Raw genomic sequence first — 10,241 nt, forward strand, 5'->3', positions numbered from 1 at the left:
CCACCTTCTGCCACTGGAAAATGCTGGCAGTACTGCCCAGCACAGGCTGCTTTGGCTGGCAGCAGCACCAGCCTTCATCCCTTCCTGTGCCAAAGTCCTCTTGCTGGGGTAGAGCACATGCAAGGTTGATGCACATAATGAGGCCCCAAAATCTCAACAGGGGACTGGGGGAGGTGCGTGTGTTGGGGTTTTTGGTTTCACTTGGGGGGGGGGGGGAGGTATTAGGGGTGTTTGTTTTATTTTCAAGCCAGGTTGGCCAGTACTTTACTCTTCTGCAACAGATCATTTTGAAAGGGCAGAGGAGCCAGCTGTGTACAGAAGCATGCAGCTGTAGGAGAGGAAACAACAAACAGGAAACAGGTAACAATAAGCGATGTGTTTGTTCACTGTCCTCCTGTTAAACAGCATTAGCACTGTTTTATTTTCTTTTTTCTTTCTTTGTGACGAAAGGAGCTGGTCAGGAAGAGGACAGAGGGCCACGGTGCATACACGAAGCTGACTGCTTGGAAAGCGCTCAGCATCCTTCTGCAGCAGTTCATCCCCACATATGAAAAGTAAGAAACCAGGATCCCTCGGTGCGGTTGCTGTAAAAAGACACCACTGCACAAAGCTGCTCAGTCTGCGGCACTTTCAGCCCGGTCCTCCCCAGCACAAAACATGGAGTAATCTGAGACAAAATGTTCTCTAGGCAGGTCAGTCCCAGCCCTGCTCACAATTCCTCCTCCTCCCAGGACAAGGCGTTTTCACACACCAACTGCACCGTAGGCTTGCCTCCATTTCACTTGAGCCCAGCTTTGTCCTACGTAGGCTGTTTTTGCTGGGTCACACCTGCCATTAATTTCCTCAGATAACAGCTGCTGCTTCATGTTCTCTGTGCGCCTTGCTCAGCAGAACAACGCTGTGTTGATACAGGCAAGCGAAGCTTGGGGTAGCACGATCCAGCCCTGGGCTCCAGCAGAAGCTGGATGGCAATGGTACTACCAACAAGCTAGGTGATGCAAAGTTCCCTCTACCCCTCCACTGCATCTACTTCTCATGAGGGACCTCCCTCATTAACATGCCTGGAGGCTTACTCCACCTGCAAGAATCCAATTTAAGCAGTAATTATGGTCCATCTGCACAGTGCTTCCCACAGCATAGGATCCAGCTGCACCAGGGACCTTACCTGGTGACATCCCCATGAGTTAGCATGAACTCTTTTCAGTAGTGAGGAGGTACTCAGTCCAAACCTGCGCCCTGCCATCCAAGCTAAGTAAAAGCCATTCCTTTGTGGTCTCCAGCTGCGTGGTGGCATTCAGTGACACACGGCCAGATGCACCCAGATATCCACAGCCACCCCTGCGCATACCAAGGACAGACCACCTCCAGACGGCACGTAGCACTTCAAAACAAAAGCTAAAAATAAATAAAAGTGTTTCACAACACCCACCCCAAGGAGACCCAGGCACTGCAAGGGCAGCAGGAACCCAAGCTGCTGGCATTGGTAGGACTGACCCTTGCCAACCTAAGGAGCCCGTTCTGAGCTGTAATCCTGGAAGATGACAGCCCTTGCAGCCTGGGGTTTGGACAGCAGATGCTCCCGGGGGTCACCCCTTTTCTCGTAGGGAAGGGCAGACTCATTCCCAGCATACCCTCCAGCTGGCAGGCAGGAAAGCCTGCCCAGAGGGATCCCATTGCTTAGTCGGTACACACGCACCCTACACCCCCCTTTCCAGTATCCGCTTAGTGGTCTGGTTTCTTCTCAAAGCTTTTTATATTTCACATTCCTAAGATTTAATTATGTTATCAGAACAACAGGCATCAGGATTTGGAGTGCCAGAATTCACATTAGCAATTGCTATCAACAAAGAAAATGGGCACAGCATGCCCATGCCAGAGTAGATGTGGGCTGCTCTCCTCAATCCACTCACAGTTATTTATAGCCTATTTGCAAGACAGCCACCTCCCAGGTTTAGCTTCAAGCTTGCTTCTTTCTGAGCACCCTCTCCCTCAAAGAAAAGCTTTTTGCTCCCCTCTTCCATTGCACAGAACTCAGATTTGGACACATTATTGGGGGAGGGGGGGCAGGGAAGGGAACAGAACACATTTGAATGTTCTTTCATACACTGACAACAGGAGGAAAAAGTGAAAACTGAGTGCCACAAATAAATAGCTGTGGGGACACCCACCCCCTCAATGGCAGAGATTTTAAATATAGATATATTTCTAGTTTCTAACACTTTACCACATCACAGTAGGACCACTGTGCATCTCCAGCAGCTTTCCACCCTCCCTGCAGACAGGGATTGAGGCATTACCTCTGCAAGGCAGGACACCTGCTTGAACATACCTACCTTTTTTGAGATAGTAGCAAAACAGCAGCCACACGATAGCAGGACGGGAGAGAGCTGTGCCTCCACATCAGCATTAACTATGATTTACCCATCTTTCAACCAGCAACATTTCCAGGCAGTCTGATTCTTCCAGGATCCTTCACCTCCAAGTAATTAAGAAACATAAGACGCAGTGCACGTAGTACAGGTGCAAACCTACCCACCAGCTTAGTTTCCTCCCCTGAGGAGCAGCTGGCAGACACCTCCACTATTCTTCCCCATAATCCCAGCTCCTGCTAAAGGCAGCCCAAGTTTTAGCACGGATGTTAGCAGGAGCTGGGTCAGATACCAGCTCTTCTGAGCCTGGGAGAGATTTGGCACTTAAGAGAACCCCCTCACCCAAGTTAGCTGACGTGGCTTTGGTCAGCCAGTCCTCACACACCACATCACTTCTGCATTCACAGGCTTGTCACCTGGTCCTCAGCACCCATCTCTGGCTGCAAAGCAGCATCGTCAGGGCAGGGGTGATCCAAAGCTCACTTGGGGCATCAGAGGGAGAGCTGACACCCTTCAAACCTCCCCAAAACTACAGTTAAAATGCAGGAGTGGTGCTGGTTTTAGTCCTGCCCAAGAAAATGCTCGGTCAGGCTCTGACTGAGATATAGCGGCTCCTCACATGGCTAAAATCCCATGTGGCCCTGAAAAAGAAAGAAATTATTAGAGTACATAATAGTTTTACAAACCACAGCACAAACCACCCTTTAAATATTAGTAATAATAATTAATAACAATGAACACCCGAACACCACACCCCTTCTGCTAAAGGGGGCAGGAGGAGGCTCAAGCTTACAACTCTAGCACGTTTTATTTTGTGTAAATTTATAAAGACAACAATCCTAGTCACGATTGTCACATTGTACAGCACATACCAATACAGTTGCAAACAGAACTCCACGCAAAACTAAGCGCTAACAGTAGCCTGAATCACTCTTCCTGCGATTGTCGTATCTAGACTAACAGTATTACACTAACACTGAGGAAAAAATAGTTCACTATAAAACAGTGATAGAACGTTTTTATAAAATATATTCCATTCCGATAGCTTTTCTACATACTGTATACTATAAAACTCTCCCACAAAAATTAGTGTCTTTAAATATACATATTTAATCTGAACTGCACCAAGATTAAAAACAATTAAAAATATCAATGATATTTTTTTTTTTTACATTAACTTCACAGTATTTGTTTGTAGTAGAAGTCAAATCCAGTGTTTAAAATGCAGAGCAGGACTGTTCTCTACAGAGACAGTAACTGCCCCACAGTGAAACAGTTCATGAAGAGACAAGCGTTAAGTGTGCCATGTTTTTAGTTCTTCTTTGTAGACTCATGAACCATTCTGAAAACATGCTCCGAGCTATTGCAACTTAAAAATAAGAGAGACACAACAGCAAGATAGCCAAAAAAAGTCACCTTAAGAACAAAAATAAGTGCAAACATTCTTTTACTTTAGAAATTCAAGCTATGAGGAGTGGGAACACAAATACCAGACTATGAGAACAGTGTGTCCATGATGTAGTCAAGAAATGAGAAAGTCTTTTTTTTCTTTAAAAAAAAAGAAAAAAGAAAAAGCAACTTTTGCCCCATATTCACTGCAGTACAGAGCATGCTCATAGCATCAGTTTTAATGAATTATTTCTATACTAAGATCAGACAAACTCATTTCAACTTTTCCCTGCTCCATATGCTAATTATGTTCTTATGGCACATCCTATTTTATGATCTTCTAAAAAATAAAAAATAAAATAAAAAAAACAGTAATTGAAGACTGAAATGCAAAACAAGAATGCAAAATTAAGATTACCAGCTTCAGTAATGCTGACTCTACATTAAACTCATTACATGTTGCTCAACATGCAAAACCCATCGGTATAAAATTTAAAGTGAAGTGTAAATTAACTAGTTTTGAAATAGATTAACAGTAATAATTCCACTTCAAACAGAAAAAGAAAACCAACAACAACAAAAATCTAATAAATACTATATCAAGTATTTTCAGGAGAAAAAAAAAATAACTTAATTTTAGTAGAAAGAAAAATAACTTAATTTTAGTAGATTTTGTTCAGTGCTATTTCCAATCACAGCAAAAAGGAATAAAAAAAGAAAAAACTGATTAAGTAGAATAAGACCACAGTACCAAAGCCACTTATGCTCAAGATACAGTACTCTCCCCACAACTTTCATATGTAACAGGTTCAGCAAAAATATTTTACAGTGAAGAAATTAGAATGAAACCCCAAAATCTATAAATAGAAACAAAATTTCACATTACATGTACATTCATATTTTAAGAGATGACTAACAAGAGGAGGCTGTAACAAGTATATCCTGATTTTCTTTAAGAGAGGAAGTACTTATTTAAAATAAAAAAATCCATCCCATATTATTTATGTAGGTAGTGCTCAGTTTATGGACCAGAGGGGGAAGGCATTGGGAAGCTTCTTCTTCATAAGATGAAATACAGTATTTTAAGCACAACTTTTTTAATTAATCTATCTCAGTGCTTCAAATTAAGTTTAAAACAAACGCTTAAGTTTCACAAAAGAACTTCAGGAGTGTCAGGAAAGCTGGTGAGGCAATGCTAACGCAGCAGAACGACATTCAAAACCTCAGATATTATTATTATTATTACTATTTTTCAGTCCCATGTACATGTACCTTGAACGGGTAATTTGACTAGAAGGGAATAATCGGGTATTTACCAACATGCACAGACCAAAGGATGCTCTATTAGGCAACTAATTCAGTTATTTGGACTAAAACTGGTTTTAGTTAGAAGCAGCCTCAGTTTACAAAGAAAACTGGAAAAAAACCCCAAACAAAAAAAACCCCAACACCTGAAAACACCCCCAAAACCTCCCCTGAAAAGACGGGCCATGGGGGAAAATGCTGGGCCATGTCTTCGCTCCAACAGTTTATCTTCATAGTGCCCCTTTGAAACGCCGGCGATTGCACAGAACTTGGTGCAGAGGAAATCACCAACTTCATAAAAAATAAAACAAAACAGAATTTCAAGCTGCTGCTGTTAGTATAGGACACGACAGCAGGGCACCTCCTAACACACATGGTATGAGTTACCTTTTACTACGAAACCCCAGGAGTCCCACACTGAGAGGGGTTATTTAACTGCTGTAGGGCTGCTGTCTCCCTTAGTGGGGACACGATGAGCCCCTGGGTATTGATATGGGAATGGTAATATTCACATATGATTTTTCATATGTCCTAGTGTGCATCCTTCTACATTTCGGGAGTGAATATGCTGCAGACGGAAAGAATTTTTCCATTCACATTCTATACTCAAAAGCAGCTTTTCAGTAGGTCAGCCCAGGGAGGAGGAGGATGGGTGAGGAGAGGAAATTTAAGTCAAGTCCCAAGGCAAAACCTTTGCATTCAGACTTTACAAGCGATGCAGAACTATTCTACTGTAATAAAGAGAATAAAAATGACCAGTAGCAAAGATGCAGCCAGGAATCCTCAACCCCCTTTTATAATTTGGGCCAATTTAACATCTCGTCTAGCTCTATAAAATAAGAGTACATCCGCTTACTCTGCGATATGCAGACAAGTTTCTCTACACTGAAATGCATTTAAATCATAGTTCATCTCTTTGGATGTTTCTATGCAACACGCAGAGAGCATTAGGAGAGCTTAATGGAATCCAAATTTTTCTCCGGAATTTGATGATCATCTTTCTTTAAATTAAAAAAAAACACCCAAGAAAATAAACAAGCAAACAAAAACCCTGACCACGAAGTGAGTACTTCCAGCGTGAAAACAGATGCTAAATCATTGCAGAATTACTTAGATCATTTCACATTAATAATGTAACATGGGTGCGCGCAAGAGAAGACCTAAAGGACAGCACTGGGAAGGGAGGGTGGCAGGGGAAAGGATGGAGAGGTGGAAGGATTGCGTTAAAAGGCCTCTGGAGTGTATACCTCTGCATCTTTTAAAGATCATATACCTGAAGTGAATATCACCAAAATAAAATAAGGGGGGGGAGGGATAATTCAGATGCTGCCTTTTTTTTTTTTTTTCCTGTTTTCTTTTAAAGGGCTTGGGGGGATAACAACAAAACCAAAAGTTAAAAAAAGAATTTTAAAAAAAAAAGAAATTAAAAAAAAAAAAAAGAAAAAAAGGATCCCACGTCTCAAACCACCAAGGACTTTACAAGGCCACAATGAAATTTGCGGATATGTCTGTACAAATCCCCAGACTGCGTGAACCGTCTCTCGCACCACTTGCACCCATGGGGTTTCTCCCTGGTGTGCACGACTGCGTGGCGGCTGAGGTTGTGGGAATACTGGAAGCTCTTTCCGCACTGGCCGCAGGTGTAGGGCTTCTCCCCTGAGTGAGTCCTCTCGTGCCTCTTTAACGTGTACATGCAAGAAAACGTCTTTCCGCAGAGGGTACAAGTGGGGACCGACCCATCGGGGGACAGGCGGGTCCGGGAGCCGTCCTTGTCGCGGAAGTGAGAGCTCAGGTGCAGCTGAAGGATGTGCGGGCTCGGGAACACCTTGCTACAGAGGGGGCAAATGCAGATATGCCCCGCAGGCACGAGGACACCCGCAGAGATGTCTGCCGAATCCATGTCATCCTCGCTCTCATCTCGCTCTTGATCTATATCCTCCTCTCGGGCATGAGAGCTGCCATTCCCCGCGAACATGTGTCCTAACCCTGTCACTAGGCTTTTGGCTGAATTCCCAAAATGCTGACTCTCCGGACTCCTGGCTTCGCCATCCTCCTGATCTGACAGCAAGTCTTGTTCATCTTTAACAAGTGGCTCGGTACCCTGCTGCTGGCTGTCGGAAGCCAGCTGTCCAAAGACATAGGAGGGGTGTAAGGAATCTCTCCCCAGCACAGGCTTGAAAGACAAATCCAGCGCGCAGTCCACATCACTCGAAGCCAGGGGATAGTTAACAGACCTTTGGGACAAAGGTCCTGTGGAACTATTGACATTAGCCTTTGTTTTTCCAGCTGCTGTGGCGCACGGTTCTGCCTCTGTCGGCACAGAGCTGACACTTATATGATCAGAGGACCAGGCGGGGTGACTGCTGACCTTTTCTTTGCCGGCTGCTCTCTCGTATTCTGCAACGCTGAATTTTTGTTTGTTTCCTGGGTCAAACTCGTGGACCAGGGGCACTCCGGCATCTAGAAAATGCTCCGCTTTCTCCAAACCAGCCGCCTCATCACTGATCTTCTCTTCCGAACATAATTCTTTATCTTTCAACTTGCCCTTGCAGACTTTCACAATGTCATACATGTGAAGGTAGCTAGCCGCAGCCAGCACATCTTCCACCGGGAGACTGTTGAATTCCAGCTTTCCCTCGTACATGAATTCGAGCAGCAGGCTGAAGGCTGGGGCTGTGACAATGTCACTGTTCAGATGCACAATATCCCTTTTGTCTAACTGGTCCCTGTAGAAAAGATGGAAGTACATACTGCAAGAGGCAAGAACGGCTCTGTGAGCTCTGAATTGAGCTTCTCCAACTAAAACAGTACAGTCACACAGGAAGCCCTGGTGACGCTGCTGACTCAGACACTGCAGCAACTGGCGGCTATGGTCTGGAAACTCCATTCTTCCTTCATAACCTGTTCAAAACAGGAAAAACTTGAATGCTACTGTAAACTAAAGCCTCCTAGCAGCTGTAACAAACAGATCGGCTTTTTGGTAACACAAGCCAAAGAAACAGCCTTGGAGATAACGTTTACTGTTAATTGTCTGTAATAGTTTTATTAAAGGGGGGGGAACCAACACAACATGCTTCTCATCCTTTCGCACCTGCTCCAAACAGGAAAAACTTGATTGTAAGTAAACAAAAGCTAGTAAAGCAGCAGCCCCTCCAACCTTTGTTTCTCCCACTAAGCACTTTAATAAAATTAAGAGCAGGAAAGCGCAAACACAGCGAGGGGGAAAAAACCACCATAAACTCGCAGGCTGTCCTCCCAGCAACGCTAACTCGGGGCATCTTTTAATAAAGCTTATTACCCACGTCACGCACATGCACACACGCATATTTAAACTTTAGCCTCTATCGTTATGCACCAAATCACAACAGAACGGTCGCGGCCGGCGCCGGAGAAGCGGCGTGTCGGCGGCGGGGGGGCGTGCGGGGTGCGGCGGCCGCGGCCCCGCATGCGGGAAGGGGAGAGGGGGATAAAGGGGGAAAAAGTTTCCCTTGAAGTTACGAAAAGCCAAGGAGCAAAATCAGCGGCGTGGGGACAGAGGGAGGTTAGGGCTGAGGCGGCAGCCGGCCACCCGCCGCGGTCGGGCGCTTACCTTCCCGCGGGGCGCGGCGGAGCGGCCGCGGGCGCGGAGCCGGGCGGGCAGGAGGGAGCGCGGGTGCGAGTGCGAGCGAGGCGCGGCGGGAGGAGGGAGGCAGGCGGGAGGGAGGAGGGAGGGAGGGAAGGAGGAGTGCTCGGTTTGCTAATTACACCGCAAGCTGGAGAGTCAGCTGCTCTGACTTCACTGCGATGGAAATGCTACCTCCAGCTGTGCGCCTTTTAATGCCATATGTTACTCCAAATCTCGCTACCAGCCAACCACAGCTTGCTGCCTTTTAAAGTTCCAGCAGCCCCATTTATAGCCCGCGATTAAATCCCACAAACTTGCCCTGAGCCCGCCCCCCCCATATACACTCTCCCCCCCCCCACCCCAATACACACACCCCCCCCACTTCCAGCCGCAAAGTTTCTCCCCGCAGCCCTCCGCGGTGACCTTCGCCGGTGCCCGGCTCCGCGCAGCGCGGAGCGGCGGGGGGGGGAGGGGGTGTGGAAACACACCGCGGAGCCGCTTTTTGGAACACCCCCCCCCCCCCCCCCCCCGCTTGCAGCCGTGCTCCCTAACTTTGCAGTGAGGACTTCCCCTTGCGGAGGGGGGGCACGGGGGACCGGCCAGCTCACCGCTACTCACCGGCGTGCGACGGTGGGGCTCAGCGTCCGCATGTGCGCAGCGCTCCGCGGGCGCGGCGCGGGGCCAGCGGTGTTGTGGAGCAGGTTGTTAGCCGGCCGCTCTCGCGATACTTTCCCTCCGAGCCGCGGGTGTGTGTGTGTGTGTGTGTGTGCGTGTGTCCCCGTCTGGTGCACACAATAGCCCCCGCCGCCCCGGCCAGGCCCGCCGGCGGCGGCCGGTGTGCGCTGCCGGCTGCGCCCTCCCCCTCTCCCCCTCTCCTCCCCTCCTCCCGGCCGCTGCATCGGCAGCGCCGCCGTCCCGCTCCCAACTCCGCCGCGCAGAGGGCGCGCCCGCCCGCCCGCTGCAGCCCGACGTGTCGGGGGGAGGGGGCTGGCCGCGGAGAGCGGGGCCGCGCCCGCGGAAGGACGAGGTTGGGGGCGGGGGGGAGCGTGGACCCCGCGCCGCGGATGGGGCGATGAGGAGCGAGGCGCTCCGGTGGGTTTATCTGTAGCTGGGCGTCAGCTGATAAATACCAGATGCCTACGGATTTTTCAAGATGACCTTTTCGATCGTTGATTTGAATTTTAAATTTTAATTAGCTGTAATCCCATCCAAAGTGAGCGCCTTCAGAGCGAGGGAGCGGAGGGGAGAGGGGACGGGGCCTGGCCGCGGTGCCCCCAGCAGCGCCCGGGGACAGACCCGGCCACCGCAGGGAGCTGCCGCTGAACTCCGCTTGCCGGAGTCCCGGAGCCTCCGCGGGACGCTGGAGCGTGGCTGGCGGCGGGGATGCGCTGCGGGGATGCGCTCCGGAGGCTGTCCCGGGAGGGTCCGGCCGTGGCAGCGCTGGAGTGGCTGCAGGCGTGAAGCAGCGGGTTGGGGGTCCGGGTCGAGGTTGGTGCTCAGGATTTTGCTGTCCTTGAAAAGGAAAAGGGACGAGTTTGGGAGTCCTGTTGCGTTTGGGGGAGCGGTGCTGGGGT

The 10,241-nt window shown here is 48.5% G+C and overlaps 1 protein-coding gene across 3 annotated transcripts; it reads right to left on the minus strand.

The window, feature by feature from the left end:
• Nucleotides 1-3,157: 3,157 nt before the first annotated feature.
• ZBTB42 (zinc finger and BTB domain containing 42) lies at nucleotides 3,158-9,546 on the minus strand. 3 transcript variants are annotated; one of them, XM_065685517.1, is made up of 2 exons: nucleotides 9,286-9,546; nucleotides 3,158-7,789 (listed from the first exon to the last, which is right to left on the minus strand). In XM_065685517.1, exons 1-2 carry the CDS (start codon nucleotides 9,315-9,317, stop codon nucleotides 6,523-6,525), a joined length of 1,299 nt encoding a protein of 432 aa, XP_065541589.1. In that variant the 5' UTR covers nucleotides 9,318-9,546; the 3' UTR covers nucleotides 3,158-6,522. The 3 variants fall into 3 exon arrangements, with proteins under 3 accessions (XP_065541589.1, XP_065541590.1, XP_065541591.1); XM_065685518.1 differs by having other exon boundaries at nucleotides 3,158-7,964; nucleotides 9,286-9,545; XM_065685519.1 differs by lacking the exon at nucleotides 9,286-9,546 and adding an exon at nucleotides 8,653-8,946 and having other exon boundaries at nucleotides 3,158-7,964.
• Nucleotides 9,547-10,241: the final 695 nt, after the last annotated feature.

The sequence above is a fragment of the Lathamus discolor genome, chromosome 6 (genome assembly GCF_037157495.1).
Source record: "Lathamus discolor isolate bLatDis1 chromosome 6, bLatDis1.hap1, whole genome shotgun sequence".
NCBI lineage: Eukaryota > Metazoa > Chordata > Aves > Psittaciformes > Psittacidae > Lathamus > Lathamus discolor.